The sequence below is a fragment of the Mustela erminea genome, chromosome 19, assembly GCF_009829155.1.
Source record: "Mustela erminea isolate mMusErm1 chromosome 19, mMusErm1.Pri, whole genome shotgun sequence".
Classification (NCBI taxonomy): Eukaryota; Metazoa; Chordata; class Mammalia; order Carnivora; family Mustelidae; genus Mustela; species Mustela erminea.
This window is the reverse complement of record NC_045632.1, coordinates 56,769,423-56,789,955: the sequence shown is the minus strand read 5'-3', so window position 1 is coordinate 56,789,955 and position 20,533 is coordinate 56,769,423. Positions and strand designations below refer to the sequence as shown.

General features: G+C 48.3%; 1 protein-coding gene across 1 annotated transcript in view; it reads right to left on the bottom strand.

Annotated features, from left to right (window-relative positions):
• USP10 (ubiquitin specific peptidase 10) overlaps positions 1-4,480 on the bottom strand; it is a 71,517-nt gene extending 67,037 nt beyond the window's left edge. The window contains exon 1 of the mRNA XM_032323450.1: positions 3,932-4,480. Within this exon, the coding sequence (XP_032179341.1) occupies positions 3,932-4,480 (549 nt within the window). The remainder of the gene's footprint in view (positions 1-3,931) is intronic.
• Positions 4,481-20,533: the final 16,053 nt, after the last annotated feature.

Here is a 20,533-nt window from a genome sequence, read left to right as displayed (position 1 = left end):
AGGAAACACTGGGAGAATATGCTCTAACCCTCTCTGCACCACCTTATTCTCCCAGTCCTAAACCACACCTCTAGGGTCTCTACACCTGACCTACTCTATTGCCAGAAGAGGACAAATGGAGGAACACGTGTGTCAAGACAGGGCCGAATGGAGCTATTAGCCAACAGCTTCTGGTTTCTCAGGTCTTCTGCTGAAATGGGATCATGCCTGAGGGGCTTTCAGAGAGTCAGAAAAGAGCCAGCTCATGAACAGTCTACACTTTGAAGACCAACATCCAGGTTTATGACAGATTCTACTATGTCTAATCCTTAAAACAACGACCATGAAATACCCCACCAGCTACCTTTTATGTCGCCTACACTAGTTCTTAATTCGGTCTGTAATGACAAAAATGGTCACGAACAGACCTCTGGGGGGGATCACTTCAATAAATGGGCAAACTGCAATCCAAGCACATGTGAGTCTTTGGGAGTGAACATCTACACTGCTGAAGTAGCGCTGAGGAGACAAATGACAGAAATTCAGTGGCCCAAGGCCAATAAATTCCACTGCCAACAGATTTATCTGTTTTGTACCACTGTGATTCTTGCATGGGAGGCAATAAATGGAAATGTAACTGCCTAATTACAAATCCAAAAGCGAGTTCTTCCTACAATTTCAGACTTAGTACACTATCCGTAAGAAATATCCTCAGCAACCACCTTTAATGATCCGCTTGAAAAACCAGATCCACTAACAGCGAATACTCACACATCTGAAATCAGTAAAAACACAAAGACAAAAAAGAACTGTGATATAACAAATAATTCAAGTAGAGATGATACTTTTCTCAACTACGTTAATATTATTCTCTGAACGTGGCACAAAGTAAATGTGCCACTAGATTTGTCATTAAATAATCATTAAACCTTATAACCCCTTCCTCCTTTCCGTTTTCCTATGTGAACCACTACAGAAATCACGCGGACTGCACATAAAAGTGCACTGGAATGTATGTCCTAACTTTTGCTCTAGAAACGAATTTCGAACAAGGCAGGTCCGCTTAGCATTCACTGTAATTTCAGTGAATAGTGGTCCCAACGAGACAGCTCAAGAGCCAGAGGGCTCAGCCCTGGCTCCGCCTCATCTGAGGCTCCATAAACCACAGCGGCAACTGTCAACTCACAAACTTTAAATGGCGTGTCTAGTCTTAGGACACGTTTCAGTATTTTGCTGTCACTGTGAAAGGAAAATCAGGATCTCCAAACATCCTGCATTTCAGATCATTTTATTTAATTCAGCTGCTCACTATGTGAGACTCCAATAAAAATGTATCTTTTGAGAATTACTAATAGAGCTGTCAGTTATAAACAGATACTCAACGACAGAGTAACACTCTGCCATATGCTGTAAATTGGATCCAAGAAATTCCATAGTATAAAAAGTGGGGGCCCCACTACTGTGCGGAAATGAAAAGACTGGAGAGAGCCCGCTTCAGAGGACCAGGACGGAAGCCGGTGTGATATTCAAACACCGGGTAGGAGGCGCTGTTGAGGGAATTTCACTACAAGTTCAATGACCACAAAAATCTCTTCTGGTTTAAGGAAGAACTGCTCATTTCAAACTAATTATCCCAAATCATTTCATCAGACAACAAATATTCATAAATGAAAGATGTACTCACACTTCAACGGAAAAGTTCATCCTTTGTGTTTGTTAAAATGTTGAAAGCTACTGGCATTAGAAATGTTCCCAAGTTCTGCACTGGTTCACTTCAATCCAGGGAACAAGGTTCAATCAGTAATATGGAAATAGGATATGATCTATATAAATTTTCCAAACTGTACCTGTAACAATTCAATTTTAATATAAAACCCTTACTATTAACCTGTGATTGTCATTCCCAATCGTAAACAAGTACTACCCCAACACCGTGCTTATTAGCACATGGTAAGTTATCACCGCTGAATGAATGACCACCACTGACTCTGCAGGATCCCCAGGACGGAAGGAAACTGAACGAAAACAAATTTCTTAAAATACTCAGCCTGACTCACGCAGGATACAATCATGAAAACCTGCCACATGATTTCATTACTTGTTTTTATTACTATTCTTTTAAAAAGAAAATTAAGAGAAATCAAACAAAGGATTACTTTGCCGCCTTCTCTATGCTACAGCTTAAAATCACTCTTAAAAATACACCCAACAAAAGAATAAACTCAGAAAGTTGCTAACATTTATGTTGAGCTAACTTCGTCCACTGCAATTTTCTAAAGATGTGTATAGGCAATAGTGTAGTATAAAACGTAAATACTAGGACAATGAATGCAAACGAAATTACAATTAAGTCTACATATTGTTGCTGTTAATTACCATTTCAACCAATCTGCATTGTAATGGACTGAACTAGGGGCACCTGGCTGGCTCAGTCGGTGGAGGGTGCAACTCTTGATCCTCAGGGTTGTGAGTTCGAGCCCCACAGTGGCTGTAGAGGCTACTTACAAAAATAAAATCTTGAAAAAAATAAATAATGGACTGAATTATCCCTAATCATGCTTTCTTCGTTTCCGAAAATCACTGTGTGTATTACATTACACATCAGTCCACAATCAATCTTGTACTGTGTTTTTACTAATTTTAATGAGCTATTCACATTAATATTTAAGTCCTGAATGCGGCAAATACCAAACCTCTTAAGAAAACATTTCAATTATACCTGTGTAAAAATTATTCAAACATTAAACCTCTTTTTTGTGTTCAAAGAACTATCCTAAACATTCACAAAAGCAGATGTACAAGTGAACAGAAAGTTAAAGGAGGAAACCTCTACCGCAAACTACAGTACCAAAAATATGATAGAATTCCAGATTCCTGTAAGATCTCATTTAAAAAAAAAAAAAGGGCTTTAAATTTCTCGCGTTTTAAATTTCACGACACGCATTAATTACAATAGCTATGAAAATCGACTTCGCTTCCCAGAGAGCGAGAAAAACCAACAGCCTAGAGAGGGTTCGTATTTACCGGCCACCAGTTTTCCCAGCAGCTACTTTGTTTCACCTTCCAGTATTTCACTCGAAAGCACCCTGCGATGGTATAAAGTGCAGTAATTTCTAGAAATTAGACGTCAAAAAGCAGGGGTGTAAAACAAACTTGAAAGGTAATAATACCCCATGAGTAACTATAATGGGGGGGGCTCGACTCTACACGTACATCTCCCTGGAAGAGAAGGGTGCGCGCTCCCCTTCCTCCCGCAACGGCGTTATTGTACGCGGCCCCTAAACTTTAGAGACAGCTGAGCCCCGGCGCGCTAGCGTTAGCCCGGCGGAGACGATTCGTGCAGAAGATGTCACTCTGATGCAAGTCAAAGTACGGTCCTGGCGACTCAATTTCCAGTTCTCTCTGCAACAGTAACCCAAGGCTGCTCCTCAGGGACTCGAGCCCACGAACCAGAAGAGCAGCAAGCCCCCCGCGGTCCATCACGCTGAGGAAGCGACCTTTGGGGGCATGGGGGCAGCGGGGCACCCCCACACCTTGGGGTCCCACTCCGCGCGGAGGGGCGAGCCAAGGGCCTGGAGGGGCCCTGACGCTGCGGGGCCTCCCGAAGCCCCCCGGCTGCCTCTCTGGGGCGCCCAGGGCCCCCTCCGCACCCCCGGCTCCCCCGCGGTCCACTCGGGGGTTAACCCCTTCGCGCCCCCCGCGCCCTCCGCAGGCGGCCCGGCGCCCCTCCAAGCTGCTCCCCCGCGGCAGGACCCTGAGGGCTCCGCGCGGGGCGGCGGCGGGCGGCCGGGGCGCGGCGGCGGCGGGAGGCCGGGGCCTAGTCCGGGGCAGCGTGTCCCGGCGCCCTCCCCCACTCCCACACGCTCGCTCCGGGCAGGGTGCGCCCGCCCGCCCCGGCGCCGCCCGCCGCGGCTCGGGGCGGCTCCCGCCCAGGACGCGGGCCGCCGGCTACCTGCGGGTTGCGGAGGGCCATGGCGACCCGTTTCAATGAGCCTCGGCGCTCGTCCGACTCCTCACGCTGCTTCCCCCGCCGCCGCCATCTTCTCGCCCGCACATACACACTCGCATCGGCCGCCGCGCCTGCGCACTGGCCGCGCGCCGCGGGGCGCGGGGAGGCCGGGCGCGCCGGGAGCGTGCTGCGCATGCGCGGCCGACAGGTGGGCGTGCGCGGCGGGAGCCGGCCCGGTGGCGTCTGGGTCCGCGCCCCTCGGCGCCGCGGGCGGCTGGGCCGCGCACTGGGGGGCCGCGGGGCGCGGCTGCGGTGCGGCCGGGGGAAAGCACAGGGTACGCAGGTGATGACGCCAAAGCGCCCAGCCGGCCCGGGCTCCTCACCTAGTGGGAAGCCGCCTGGGACCTGGGTGAGACTCGGGACCGTCCGGAGCCTGAGGCCGGCCCGGGCCCGGGGGCCGCAGGGTCTCCCTAGGCCGGGGTCTCCCGAGGGAGCGCCAGAGGTCCGGGAGCAGTTCCCCTGCCGACGGCGATGACACTTCCGCCCGTTCATTCATTTGTGCAGGCTCATTCCCTGCACGTCGCGCGCCCACCGCGTGCCACGCCTATCGCCGGGCGGCGGAGGAGATTCCAACCAAACTCGGCTCTGGGGCCTGGCGGACAGGGAGCGCCCGGGAAGCGCTGCCTGGCACACGCGCCCGTGCACGGTCGCAGTCCGATCGACCTCGGGGTCACCGACCCCAGAAGCAGGGGGCTCCCTGCGCGACCGCGCAGTGTCCCGTCGGGTGTGGCCCCTCTCTGAGCCTGGGACTGCAGGCAGGCCCCCTCCTCCCTCAGCTTTGTCTCCCTCGCCTGCGAATGAGACGAATGCAATTTCTTAAAGGGTTTCGCGGAGGATCATATTAGATGAGTGTGAACAAAGTGGCCAAAAGAGCCAGCTCCCCCTCCCCCCAAAAAAGTAGCTTCTGAGATTATGACTCACACCCCTTATCCTGGGTCTCACTTGCTCCACGCGTCCACAGCCAGCTAGGGCCAGACCCCGTGCTGAGCTGCAGAGATGAACAGTAAGAGCCTTTGCTACCTTCTGTTAGGACAGAGGGCCCGGTGTTTTCAAAAATGGGACACCGTGAAAAATATCGGGGGGGGGGGGAGACTGCTCTAAAGTATAACCAAAAATATAACCAAATACAATCTTGACGGGATCCTGGTGTGTTTTTTAAGCGAGGAGATACCTTTTGACAATCAGGAATTCGAGTATGGCTTGCTCTTGGTAATGGTAATGGTATACTAATCGTTGCGCACGTGTGAAAGAATGTTCTTATTGTTCAAATATGCCTCGGAAGAATTTAGGGATGAATGTCATAATGCCTGTGAGTTCTTTTTTAATGGTTCAACAGAAAACAGTGTATAAAGACAGGCAACTCCACATAGAGAAAAAGCAAATGAGGTAGATGTGAACAATTGGGTCAAAGGGGTACTCTCGACTTTTCCTTTTCTGTAGGTTTGAGAAAGTATATAACGAAAAGCTGGGGGAGCCATATACTATTGTATCCATGCTATGGTTACAACAGAAAAATTTTATCTGCCTGTGGATAAAGTCAAAGGGATATAAAAACCCAGTGATGGCTTAGGATGGTGGATGTCTGATTTTTATTTTTTGAACAATACATAAAAATTAAGTAGGATCTAATTCTGATTTTCAAATCACTCACAGAGATATTAATGCATGGTTTCAACACAAGGAGGTAGATGGTAAAAAGAAAATATTAGCAGTTACTCTGGTCCCCATAATGCTGACTAGGCCCTAGTATTTGCAACCACTGTAGGGGCACTGGAGGAACCCAGAGTCCACACAGATCTGAATTAAAATCCTGACTCCTCACTCACTGGTTGTGTGAACGTCAGCAGGATACATAACCTTGCTGTGAATCTTTGTAAATAGAGATATGGTTGGCAAAATAATACCAGCCCCTTTTCCTATCCCAAAGATGTCTACGTCCTAATCCCCCAAATCTATGAATAGGTGACCTCACATGACAAAAAGGATTTTGCAGATGTAATTATATCAAAGACCTTGAGATGAAGAGATCAATCTGAATTATCTGGGTGGTCCCAGGTAAGCACAGGGATCCTTACAAGGGAAAGAGGGAGGCCAGAGAGTCAAACAATCAGACAAGGAAATGTGGCCACAGAAGCAGAGTTGGGGGAGAGAGAGATTGATCTGAGAGTGAGATTGCTCTTGTGCTGCTGGCTTTGAAGGTGGAGGAAGGGGCCAGGAACCGATGAATGCAGGCAGCCTCTAGAAGCTGGAAAACACAAGGAAACATTTCCTCCCAGTTGTTCCGGAAGGAACCTAGCCTTGCCCACACCTGGATTTTAGAACGTCTTCTGACCTACAAAATTATAAAATAATCATTTGTAAACCAGCAAATTTGTGATCATTTGTTACAGCAACAATAAGAAATTAACACAAGGAATAATACCACCTACTCTGCAAACATGTTGGCAGGAGGAAATGAAGTAATGGCTCAGCAAATGGAACATGGGGCCTGGCAGTTTCTGACTACTGTTCAACAAACAGAAGGGACTTTTTGTTCTATCTAGGGAGGGCGTAAGCGTTCTGCAAAGAGGTAATATTTGAGCTAAGTCTTGAGTAGTATGTGTGGAGATGGGACCCACATTTCCCCATCTCTGACCAGCAGAGAGGGGCACCTGGGTGACTCAGTGGATTAAGCATCTGCCTTCGGCTCAGGTCATGATCTCGGGGTCCTGGGATTGAGTCCTGCATCAGGCTCCCTGCTCAGCGGGAAGTCTGCTTGTCACTCTCCCTCTGCCCCTAACCCCCATTCATGCTCTCTCTCTCCAATGAATAAATAAAATCTTTTAAAAATGAATAAATAATTACACCGATGGAGATACATGGTCTGACAAGCATGAGTTAATTCCTGGATCCCAGAGGACAGACTATTTCTATTAGGCCTTTCCTACCTGGAAAGTTCTTTTCTGGAATTCTGATAGTGTGGAGGACTACAACTAGCTGTATGGCCTTAGGCAAATACATAACCTCTCTGGATCTGAAAACTGGAAGAAACAATACCTGGCAGAGATCTAGTGAAAATGAATATAGTAACAAGATAACATAGGTCATTTGGTTGATAAAATATCCAGCAAACAGCGAGAGCCCAGTAAACACTGGAAACTATCATTACCCCCAGACTCCTTGCAAAAGAAAGTGATGTTTGCACAGGAAGGATGTAGTGCATTTGATGGGATTTATTCAAGCTTTCAAACAAAAATTGGAATTTTGGGAAACATATCCACCATTATGAGCTGGGCAGGCAGCTTCCCAGTACTTAAAGATTTTTCTGGTGGGATTGGTGGCGATAGTAACAAGTGCGATTTTTTAAAATAATGAATAATGGAACATTTCAGCATTTGGAAGACCTGCATAACTCAGTGAATCAATATTTTCCAATGATCCATGTGGGGTATTATAAAATCATGCATGAGTAAAAGATCCATTCAAGTACAAGACAAACCAATGGATTTTAATCTAACAGAGTACAAAAAAAGTTCACTGATATGATTTCACATTCCGCTTTGCAGTTTTTCTCTAAGAAATCTGTCCACTGGGGCACCTGGGTACCTCAGTGGGTTAAAGCCTCTGCCTTTGGCTCAGGCCATGATCCCAGGGTCCTGGGATCGAGCCCCGCATCAGGGTCTCTGCTCAGCGGGGAGCCTGTTTCCTCCTCTCTCTCTCTCTCTCTCTCTCTCTGTCTGCCTCTCTGCCTACTTGTGATCTCTGCCTGTCAAATAAATAAATAAAATCTTAAAAAAAAAAAAAAGAAATCTGTCCACTTTGGGAAGTGATAAAAAAATACCACAATTATCTAAAAACATCAATCCTAAAATAAATAAATTAATTAATAATAAAATAATAAAATAAAATAGATTAAACAATAAAAACATCACTCCTTTTGAGGAATACACTTTTTTTTTAATGATTTTATTTATTTATTTAACAGACAGATATCACAAGTAGGCAGAGAGAGACTGAGAAGCAGGCTCCCCGCTGAGCAGAGAGCCCCAGGTGGGACTCAATCCCAGGACCCTGGGATCATGACCTGAGCCGAAGACAGAGGCTTTAACCCACTGAGCCACCCAGGCCCCCGAGGAATCCACTTTTTAGGAAATACCCCTCCCTTCCTTTCCTAACCACATTCTGTGTGTGAGACTGGATTTTCTTCACAGACCTCTATCAGAGCAACATATCACTACCGACTGAATTCAGCCGCAGATGCGGGAACTCAGTTGTTTTCCTTTAAGCCAGACATTAAAGAGCTTTGCAAAAGTCCACCATATGGGGTCCCTGGGTGGCTCAGTCAATTAAGCAATACTCTGGGTCTCAGCCCCGGGTCTGGATATCAGGGTCGTGAGTTCAAACCCTGCATTGGGCTCCATGTGGCGTGTGGAGTCTACTTAAAAAAAAAAAAAAATCTACCATAGTGCCATCTTCTCACCCAAAATTATTTACTTTGGAAAGTAGTTTGTTTTTTTTTTAATTAAAAAAAATGTTATGGGGTGGGCTTTGGTGGCTCTGTCAGTTAAGCATCTGACTTCAGCTCAGGTCATGTTCTCAAGGTCCTGGGATCAAGCCCACGTTGGGCTCCCTGCTCAAATGAGAGTCGGCCTCTCCTTCTGCCCCTCCCACTACTCATACTCTCTCTCTCTCTCAAATAAATAAGTAAAATCTTTTAAAAATATATTATTTTTATGTTGACATACACTGCATTTATGATTAATACATTTCTTGACTTATTCTTTAAATGTCTCAGTTTTCATTCCTAAATGGAAAGAAGCAATAAGCATAATTTACAAAAATAAAGTCTTTCTGAGAGTCAGCAGTAATTCTGAAGAATGTAAAGAAGTTTGAAAATGACAGCTCCCAAACCCCAGGCAGGCTGCCTCTGTGCTTGGCTTATCTGCCTGGAATTTTCTTTCCCCTCACTCAGCTCTCTGATGGCTACCATCTCTGAAAGGAGGTCTCTGGCCACTCTGCTCCTAATGGCCACCTCTCCACCTGTTATCCTGCTTTATTTGTCTCCAAAGCACTCACTGAGAGCTGTGAGTCTGTGGCATCTTTACTTTATGTGTGGATCCTCTGTCTCCTCCCCTAGGACCCTAAGCTCCAGGAAGCCCAGGGCTAGATCCTATTCCCTCATATTTTCCCAGCATCTACAACAGTTTTAAACATTTGGTAGGCACTCAATACATATTTTTTGAATGAGTGAATGAATGAATGGCCTCATTTAATTCTCACAAGACCCAGCGAGGTGGATGCTATTGTCTTCCCTGTTTTAGAGCTGGGGAAACCAGAAGAATCCAAGCGACCTGCCTAGACTTGCACCTCTAATAAGTGGGGCAGCTTGAGATGAAAAACATGGGTGTGTCGTATGCAGAATTGGGATCTTATTCGGAAATTGAGTCAAGCCAAGTACCATACAAAAGCATTTTTGAGACAACGTAGGAGTATAAGTGAGGCGTGGAGGAGACCATGGAATTACTTATTAGAAAATGTGTGAGGTGTGCTGGTGGGATCGAGGTTCTGTTAGAAAATAGCCCTTCCGGTTTGGGGAGGTGGACGCTCTAGTACACAGGGATGAACTCTGTGAGGGATGATACTTTAAAATATTTGAGGAAAGCACAGAAAGAAGAAAGAAGATGGGGCAAACATGGCTGTCGGCAGCTGTAGATGGTGAGATGTGGGGGTGTCTGTTCAGGTACACGGAGAAGCCGGCGGGAAGATGTGCTGGAGGGAAACCCCAGTAGGGGTGAGGGGAACGGGAGGGGGCTGGCCAAGGTGGGAGCCTGCAGACTGGGCTGTGGGGTGGTCCCCTCGGAGCAGAGGGGAACAAGAAGGGCTGAGTAGGAGTCGTCTGCGGCTACAGCTCGGTCTTCAAAAGTTTCCGTTGGTGGGGGGTTGCACCTGGGTGGCTCAGTTGTTAAGCGGCTGCCTTTGGCTCAGGCCATGATCCTAGGGTCCTGGGATCGAGCCCCACATTGGGCTCCCTGCTCAGTGGGGAGCTTGGCTTCTCTCTCTCCCACTCTCCCTGCTTGTGCTCCCTCTCTCGCGGTGTATCTCTCTGTCAAATAAATAAATACAATCTTTAAAAAATAATAAAATGAGACTTTGTGTGGGACCATCGAGGAGCCCCTGAACCACGTATCTCATCAGGGGGTCCCAGATCTCTCAGGAAAGAACTTACCTAGTGTGAATGTTCCAGGGCTGCTGCAACAAGGTATCACAGACCAGGGGCTTAACCAAAGGGAAATTTGTCCTCTCACAGCCTCGGAAGCCACAAGTCTGGAATCAAGGTGTGGGGAAGCAGGTGTAGGCTCCTTCTGGAAGCTCCGGGGAGAATCTGCCCCAGGCTCCCCTCCACTCTCTGGGGTTGGCACACCTTGGCTTGTGGCCACGTGGCGCCCATCGCTGGCCCCTGGGTCACGTGGTCTTCTGCTGTGGGACTCTGTCTCTGTGTCCCTTCATAAAACCGACACAGAGGACTTGTCATCCCAAGCCCAGAGGAACCTCAGGAGGTGCCCTTGACCCCCTGACTGTGGCTCACTCCACAGGACCCCTCTCGTGAAACCCGTTCAGTACTAAACGCTAAGGCCACACTCTGCCAGGCTGCCCTGGGAGCACAGGGACCCAGACAGCCAGCTCCTAGCCTGTGCACTGGCCGTGGCATCCTGAGCGCGCCCACTCACCTTTTCATTTCTTCTCGTTCTCTTGCTCTCCCTCTTGTTTTTGGTGGCGGAACTCTTAGAGTTGAAGTGTTTTAAGGATCCATACGACACAGCTCCTCACTCACACATTATCCTTATGCCCCTGTCCCCACCCTCCCCCAGGTGTGACACAGCCCCAGACCAGGATGCCACCACGGTCAGGGTTGAGACCCTGCTAAGGGAGGACAGTGAGGACAAGGCGGGGAAGAACCGCCGGTCTGCTTTGCATCTTCAACACTGAAGGCAAGCCCCCTGGAGACTGGCGCCGGACCCCTGATTTTCCAGAGCTCGGGTCCCAGGTAATGGGGACGGTCCTGCCCGCCGCACAGGATGGATCCCGGGATCGGCTGAGACACGAATGCGACGCGACTCCAGTCTCGTAAAATGAGCCAGTAACCACGGGGCACTCGCATTAGTAATGAATTCAAGGGGCAACGTTGCAATTTGATGCCTTTCATTTGTCTCGGTCCAGTCCCCCTTATGAGCCTGCCCTTTTCTTTCCCACCCAGCCAAGAAGTGCTTGTTTTTCATTGACTTTCAGCTAACTTGGGTTTTTCTTGTCTGCCAGACAGACAGCTCAGAGTGTGTGTGTGTGGGGGGGGGGCGGGGGGACACCACCATCACATTCTTCCAATCTCTTGTAGCCTACAAAAATAAGTATATTGGTCCTGTCCCTCCTCTGCTCAGGACCCTCCACTGGCCCTCCACAATCTGGTCCTGCCCCCCATCTTCTCCTCCTCCTGCCCCAGGACCTTAGCACTTCCTCATCTAACCACCTGGAATGTCCTCCCCACATGCCCATGGCTACTCCCTCACTCTCATGAGGACTTCTCTGCTTCCCCTTGATAAAGCGGAATGCCTCCCCCAATGCCCCCCCCAATGCCCCCCCAACTGCTTATCCTCTTCCTTGTTTCTTTCTTCTCCCGAGGACATATCCCTCCCATACCTATATTTAATCTATTTTCTTTAATGTATGTCTCGGCCCTAAAATGAAAAACAGCTCCATGAAAGCAGAGTAGAGCCCAGGACAACACCTGTCACCTAAGCTTTCCATAAATATGTATTGATTTAATTAACACAATTTATTAATTGGGTTAATGAGCCCAAATGGGGTCTCTGGAGAGACTAGACAAGTCACTTTCTTTACCTGGGGATTCTTTAGGGACACTTGGAGGATGTGCCCAAATTTCTAAGATCGCTTTTATCTCTGACAACCATTACCTCCAAGCAAACATCAAGATTTTGACTCTTCATCTGTTAGTTCCAAGCCTGTTTTTTACTTTTTTCTTTTTTCCTCTTGAGATGTGCTCTAAAGCCTACTGGCCTTTAGCTCCACCGCACTCAAAGTGACCCTAGGGATTTCTTCCTGCATTGACACCCCCAGAGCCATCTGGGTGGAAGATTACAGGCAGCTGCCCATTCTCTGACATTCTGCCTTGAGACATGGAGTCTGCTTCCCTGTCCTGGAACTGCTGGCCCCAGGACTTGCTTTGACCAGCAGAATGTAGTGCAAGCGACACTGTCTGTGTTCCAAGGCTGAGGCTTTCTCTCAAGTACTTGGAGGATTTCTTCATGGAGCTCAGCCCCTGTGGGGTAAGAAGCCTGAGCGACATGGAGAGGTCACATGAGGGAGAATGAGATGTTCCTGCCCTCCCCCTCAGCTGGGCCCGCAGCCCACCGCCACATCTACTGGCAGCCACGTGCGGGAGCCCCCTGGGATGTCCCAACCCAGTTGAGACCCCAGATGACCACAGCCCCAGCTCTTGCTGCACAGAGAAAAGAAGGGCCCAGTGGAGCCCATCACATCGTAGGAGCTAAGTTGTGGTGGTTGTGTTAAGCTGCTATATTTCTGGTGACCAGTCACACAGTCATAAATAATCAGATGCCGTGGTCTATTGGGGCTGCCCTACCAGAATCACGTAAGTTTGTAATTCTGGATAGCTTATAAAGAGTAAAAATACATTTCTCACAGGGCTGGGGTCTGCGAAGTCCAAGATTTAGACACTAATGGGTTCCATGCCCGAGGAGGCTCTGTTTCCTGGTTCCCAGATGGCACCTGTACTCTGTCTTCGCAGATGGAGAAGGGAGCGAGCTCCCGGGGTTTCCCTGATCAGGGACTAACCCCACCCACTAGGCTCCATCCTCGTGAGTCACTTCCCAAAGGCCCCACCTCCTAACTCCATCACACTGGGTGGGTAGGATTTCGACACATGGGTTTGGTGGGGGGAGTATAGAGGAATGTTCAGTCTATAGCAGCAAACAGTCTCTAAACACACACAGAACATATTCCCGGGCGTCTGCATGGCTCAGTGAGTCGAGCAACAGACTCTTGTTATCTACTCAGGTCATGATCTCAGGGTCGTGTGATCGAGCCCCCAGAAGGTCTCTGAGCTCAACACGGAGTCTGCTTGAGACTCCCTGCCCCATTCATGCTTGTACTGTCTCTCTCAAACAAATTAATTAATTAAATCTTAAATGAAACAAAGCATGCACCCAGTGCCTCAGTGAGTTAAGATCCCAACTCCTGATTTTGGCTCAGGTCCTGATCTCAGGGTCCTGGGATGGAGCGCCGCCTCAGGCTCTGGGCTCGGTGGGGGTCTGCTTCTCTTCTTCACCCTCTGCCCCTCCCCCACTCACAGGCACTTGGCCTTGCCTGCGCTCTCTCTCCCTGTAAATAAAATGAATAAAATCTTTTTTAAAAACTCCAGAGAAAAATAATAAAAATAATGACAATGTTGATGATGGTAAATAAACATAACCCCCTGAGTTTTTGCCTTTTGTTTTTACTTAAATTTTAAAAACACGGATGCCAGACCCAATCCTAGACCAGTCAGCCGAAGTCAAAGTCTCCAGATGTGGGCCTGGGCACAGGTATTTTCTGAACCTCCCCCTGCCCCATGCCCCACACTGTGCTAACAGGCAGTCTGGACAGAGAACCCCCACCGGAGCCCTCTGGCCTTGCCCTGGTGTGCATGGGCTGGCCGGCCACTAGAGGCGACAAGAGCTCTCACAGCTCCTAGCTCAGCAGTGCCCTTTCCTCTGTCTAAAACGCTCTTCCTGGGGCGCCTAGGTGGTTCATGACCTGCCTTCAGCTCAGGTCATGATCTCAGGGTCCTGGGCTCAAGCCCCGCATCAGGCTGCCTGCTTAGCAGGGAGCCTGCTTCCCCCTCTCTCTCTGCCTGCCTCTCTGCCTACTTGTGATCTGTCTCTGTCAAATTAAAAAAAAAAAAATCCTAAAAAAAAGTCATTTAAAAAAAATAATAATAAATAAAAATTAAACGCCCCTCCCTAACACTCCAGGCTAGCAAACTCCTGCTGATTCATGGTGTACGTCCCAGCCCAGCATTCCTGGAAACCGCATAAGCTTTGGATTCAGGTCCTGCCACTGATTCACCGTGTGAACTTGGATGAAGTACTTTGCATTTCCAAACCTCAGTGTCTTCACCCGTGAAATGGAGCTAATGCCAGGAGGGATTGTGTAGAGCTGTTCGGGCCAAGTATCTGGTATAGTGCTGGGTCCTTTGCATGAACTCACTCAACACAAGAGAGTAGTAGTGCCGGGGAGGCGTCCTTGTCATTGTAGTAGAAACGGTAGTAAAGCGAGTAATAGTGTGTAGCGGCCAAAGAGAAGTACTGGTCTGTCCTGCACCCTAGTCCCTTTCTGGAATAATCTGGCTCCTTCCAGCAGGTGGCTTTCCCAGCTAAGCAGAGGTTGTTTCTCATCAGGTGGGCTCAGTGCTTGGTGCGTGGAGGTCCCTGGTCCAACTGGTCAATCAACGCCCTCCCGGGATATACCAGAGCCACCAAGAGGAATGAGCACCATCACGGGGCCACACGCTCAGTGCCAAGGCTTCTAGTGTGCTCGTGTGAGGTGTCTGCTTCTGATGAAGCCAAGCAGATGTCAGCAGAGGTGAAAGAGGGGGAGAGACAGACAGACAGACAGACAGAGAGGGAAGGAGAGCGGGAAAGGAGGGACCACGGGGGAGAGACAGAGCGCAGGAGACAAGGACAGAGGCAGAGAGAAGCTTGACGATGTTCCTTCTACCCCCGGGGACCCCCAGCCTGAAACTCAACTGAGACCCTCCCACACCCCACCTTTAAACTTCTGCTACTTTGGACGAGGACCCTGTCTCTGGCCACCAAATTGGCCATGAATATGTTGTTATCACTGTTGTGCAAGCATCATTTTCGGCAGGTTAAAGCTGCGACCTCGTGGAAATACATGGCGAGCCATGTCAGGGTCTCACTTAGTTCAGGAGCGAGGGAAGCAGCAGAATGGGAAGGGGGTTCAGGGGAGGACACACGAGACTGAAGTTGATAAGGTTAATGAAAGAGAGAATTGTTGAGGCCGACCTGGAACAGTTAACGCCCCATGAGGCAATAAGATACTCACATTTCAGGCTACATTTTCTTCCAGAGGTAACTCATTCTCGTCTCTACGGGACAAAAATCATCAGTAATTTACTAGTTCTCTACTAGTTAACATCTCACCCGAAGAGTCTAGGCCCTAATAGTAAGTAGTAAGTCAAACACGAAGACCTTTCCCCAGAGCAGTAAACTTCCACAGCCTACAGGGGCCGAATAACCACCACTTTATGTAAATAAAGTTTTATTAGAATATGGTCATGCCCATGTGTTTACATGCTGTCTGCGGCTGATTTCCTCTGGGAACAGCAGAACTGAGGACCTGCGGCAGAGACTGTCCGGCCCACCAAGTGCAAAATCATTACTATCAGGTCTTCTCCAGGAAAGTTCCCTAACCCTTGGCCTAGGGCTGTGGTTCTCAAAGTGCGGTCCCTGAACTATAAGCACCAGCAACGGGTCATTGTCAGAAATGTCAATACTTGAGCTCCCTCCGGATTCAGGTCCCTGAATCAAAAAGTCCAAAGGCAGGCTCTCCAGGGTCCTTATGCCTCAGAGAGTCAGGTGAGCTCTGAGCAGACATGAGGACGTTGTGTGAGTAGTGGGATGTGACATCAGAAGGTCATTCAGTGTTCCAAGTTCAGAATAATTTTTCCCTTTTTTTTTTCAAGATTTATTTATTTTAGAGAGAGAGAGAGAACATAAGCAATGAAAGGGGCAGAGGGAGAGGGAGAGATCATCTCAAGCAGACTCTGCACTCAGCGTGGGCCCGAGGTAGGGCTTGGTCCCCGGACCCTGAGATCATGACCTGAGCTGAAACCAGGAATCCTATCCTTAACCAACTGCACCACCCATGCACCCCTAGAATAATTTTTCTTTAAATGGCATATGGGAAAAAACAATGGGAGGTAAGAATGGGGAGCTAGGCAGATGGCAGATTGTGCATGTTATCCTGCATGGATGGCTTTTGGCATAGGGATGGTGATCAGATTTTCATTTCAGGAAAATATTTCAGGCATCAGCCTGTAAACGGGGGCGGGGGGTGCAGGGTGGGAAGGTGGTGAGGCTAGAGGAACACAAAAAGATGGGAGGACTTATAGCTAGTTAAGAGCCTGTAACCAAATCCCAGGCTGGAGACACTTTGTGAACTCCTGGATACAGCCATACCTGAAGCTAGAGAAAATTCATAGGCTTCCCAATTAGGCCTGAATAAGGTGCTGGAGAGAAGCAGGGTAACAGGGGACAGAATTGCAAGATCCTGAGGTGATGGAATCCAAAACTGATGTGTGAAGTGAGAGACAGGCCATGTTACCCTAATGGCATATTTTTGATCTGTTGGACTGGGAAGACGGGGCAGTCCAGGGGAAGAGGTGTTCAACTGCATGTAGAACCTCTCTGGTTGCTTTCAAAATGATGGGAGAGAGAAACATAAGCCAAGGGAATGAGTGTTCCTCTCGAGGCACAGTGTGTACGGCTTGTTGTACCCTTCATTCCCGTGAACACTGTAGTGGAAGTTAAGAACATCCCTCTGGTGGCAACACCTTGGTGGCCGAGAGTGTGTCTCTTCTGAGTTCGATGCTCCTAGGCTTAAACTCTAGCTCTGCCCCAGCCCAAGAAGCAGTTTCATCTGACTCGGGCCCTGCTTCTTCACCTGCACTCTTGTGATAACAAGATGAAACTCCAGCACAGTGGCAAGGAATACATATTCAGACATTGATGCAAACTGCTCTGCGAGGTGTCTGTTAAGTGTTAAGTGTCTTGTCAGAGGTGGGTGTTAAGATGATCGTTCTGCGAATGCCAAACAAACACTTTTTGACTAACTGGCTTGTGACATGGATTGTTTCTTTCCAATTTAAGATGGGTTTTTTTTTTTTTAAATGAAAGTTTAAAAAATAATAAAAACATCATTACCATTTAGTAGGTAATTACTATGCTGTGCTTGCTCTAGGATTAAATAAAAGTGACTTGCATATAAGATAATACAGCTCCTGTAAGCACTACTGATGTGTTAGTTAAACAATAATTTTGACTTGAACTTCATGGGTAGATTCTGGGGATGGTGGTCTCCCAGGAGAGGCAGAGGGGCGGGCTACCACCTGCCATTGCTGATGCTGTGACCTTAGATTAATAGGAAGAAGAATCAGAGGCAGGAGACTGAGGTTCCATTCCACTTTTAAAAATCCAGGGTTTTTTCCCTTTTTTTTAAAGATTTAATTTATTTATTAGACAGAGAGAGAGAGCGCGTGCACAAGTAGAGAGAACAGCAGACAGAGGCAGAGGGAGAAGCAGGCTCCTTGGGGAGCCGGAAGCCCAATGTGGGACTCGATCCCAGGACCCTGGGATTAAGACCTGAGCCAAAGGCAGATGCTTAACGACTGAGCCCCTCCGGCGCCCTCATTCTGATTCTTTCCAACCATAAAGGCAATTCAAGCTCAAGTGTTAAACAGGGTAAAACCAAATAAAAAAGAAGAAAAATCTCATTTCTCTTCAAAAACAAATGCTGTTGGTTTTTGGCATACAAGCTTCAGATCTTTTTAAAAATATATATTTTTTAACAGAACAGTGAGGATTTACAGGGCACCTGGGCAGCTCAGTCGTGAGGCGTCTGCCTTCAGCTGAGGTCATGATCCTGGGGTCGAGCCCCACATCGGGCTTCCTGCTCTGCGGGGAGCCTGCTTCTCCCTCTCCCACTCTCTGTGTTTATGTTCCCTCTCTCGGTCTCTCTTTTCCTGTCAAATAAATAAATAAAATCTTTAAAAAAAGAAAACAAAAATAACAGTGAGAATTTTGCTGAGTTCAATGAGGCATAGAAAACATCCAAGACAATGCCTGGCACTTAGCTCCCGCTCGGGAAATAAGTGTTAACATTCTTATTATTGGTTATCTGATTTTGTATCCTGGCTGTTTCCATGTAACTATTTTTCCATCTTATTAAAAAGGGGGAAAAAAACCCCTCATAAACATTATTTTAAGTGATTGTACAATATTCTATCCTGTGCACATTTCCTGTATTTAAATTGCATTAATCCTTCATTCTTATGAATATTAATAAGCATCTCCATGCTTAAGGTGGTCTCTATCTCAATTTAGCATGTTGTATTAGTCAGGGTTTTCTGGAGAAAAAGAGCCAGTAGGGTGTGCATATACAGAGATGGAAATTTCTTTTTTTTCTTTTTCTTCTCTTCCACGCCCGGAGATAAGACATTTATTTTAAGGAATCAGTTCATGTGATAATGGAGGTGGAAGTCCAGAATCTGCAGGATGGCCTGGCAGGCTGGGGACCCTCAGGAGGGGCTCATGTTGTAGTTCTAGCCTGAAAGCAGTCTCCTGGAGAATTCCCTCATGCTCTAAAGAGTTTCACCTTTGTTCTAGTAAAGCCTTCACCTGATTGGATGAGGCCCATCACAACGATAGAGGGCAACCTACTTCACTTCACTGTCCGCCAATTTTATTGTTATTAATCTCACCAAAAAACACTTGCAGAGAAACACCCAGAATAATGTTTGACACTGCAGCTCAGCCAAGTTTACACATAAAAATTAACCAGCACAGATGCATTAACTAAATCAAGATTCTAGACCTCCAAAATTGAAAGCCAGATCTTGAAACAGAGTAACCACATCAAACCGCTGCCTCTCCCTGGGGGAACAGATCTTACAAAGTCTTCTACAAATATCTCCTTTGATATTATTGTGACATCTTTCCATGTGAGGGACGAAACCAGCCCTCGCTCTTTGACGGTCAGGGTTGATGGGACACAGAAATCTTTCAGCTTTCCATTTCCCAAAGGGTAATGTGCTGACACAGTGTCTGCTGTTACTAGCAGAGCACAAAGGGGGAGGGGGCCAGGGGCAGACAAGTTTTGGAAAAGACTGGGTTAAGCAAAGTTAGGTGGGTATCTGATGGGCCTTTTGGAGGCTGTGATATACAAATGTATACCCTGGTGTGAGTCTCTAAGAGGTGGATTTTGTCCCCAGGATTTCCCAAACCTTTCCCGACCAGAACTATTTATTTCATTTTTTTAAACTTTCTTTTTTTTTTTTTAAAGATTTTATTTATTTATCAGAGAGAGAGGTGGGGAGAGAGCGAGCACAGGCAGACAACAGAATGGCAGGCAGAGGCAGAGGGAGAAGCAGGCTCCCCGCCGAGCAAGGAGCCCGATGTGGGACTCGATCCCAGGACGCTGGGATCATGACCTGAGCCGAAGGCAGCTGCTTAACCAACTGAGCCACCCAGGCGTCCCTAAACTTTCAAAACCAGTGCATGACTTTGGTCACCTACATAGATCCGATCTTCTCAAGGAGGGTCAGCAAAATTGAATTGTGCCAACAGAGCCCCTGAAGGAGCTGCTTAGGGGACCAGGGCTCTGCCGGTCACACCAAGGGACACGAGTCGCCTCCAGCCGTCTCCTCTCATGGCCCCGGATGATCTGAGATGAGGTACCTTGTCCAGGGGTATGGACTGAGCCATAGCCAAAAACTGCCTTCCTGATGACTCACAGCCCGTGCTCTGTGGACATCACAGGGAGATCTAGTGTCGTTCCATAAACAGGAGGCACTGAGCGAAGCCTTCCTCCAGGCTCCCACGTTAGGAACACTGGATGGGGATCCGGGTCTCTTGAACCTCAGCCTGGAACAGAAAAAAAAAGGCCTAGAGCTTAGAAGTTTGGAGCTGCCTGTATTTTTAGCGCCTTGCGATGATTGAAGGAGTGGGGCCGCGCCCCCGGGGAGGATGAGTCACTCCTGTGGCGTGCCTGGTCAAGTGACCTGTGGAGCCGGAGGAGGCTGGACCTCAGTCAAAGGGCTGGGCCGCAAGGCAGCTTCCTGCCCACGTCAGCAGGCAGCCCACAGGCGTGGTTCACTTTCTCTGCGATGCAGCAGGTGCGTGGCCCGGCCGAAGTTTGCTCCAAGACCTTTTCCAGTCTTTGAAGCTGGAAGCTGCAGCTACCCCTAGACTGGGTTGTGTTTGGCCAGAGAGAAGCCCTGTGGTTCAGGTTTTGGCCAGTGACATTGGTTTGGCAAAGACCCACAGCCCGGGAGGACGTGCGGCTGGAGACCGGAGACGGCACCTCCAGAGGGCAGTGGTCCACAATCGAGCCCGAGTTACACCCACCAGGAGGCGCTGAGTGTTCTGGGGTGTTCCCTGTGACGGCGATGGCGCTGGTCAAGGAGACCATGGTTTGAGGACCCCTGCTCTAAGGTGCTCTTGGAGGATGCCCTGAGCTCCCACCCCACCCCCCACAGGTCCAAATTGAATGCGGCCTCTATTCTCATCATTTTGTCCCGTTTTAGAACCCAAGCAGGGAGCTTTGTCTCCTGGCTCTCAACCTGGAGCTATTTGGGACACAAAGCTCAGAACTCGGGGAATGGACTGAATTATTGCTTAATCCTAGGGAACTAGCTCTATCGAGACAGAATTCCCATCGACAGAGTTGGCCCCATTGAAGCGTAGTTTAAGG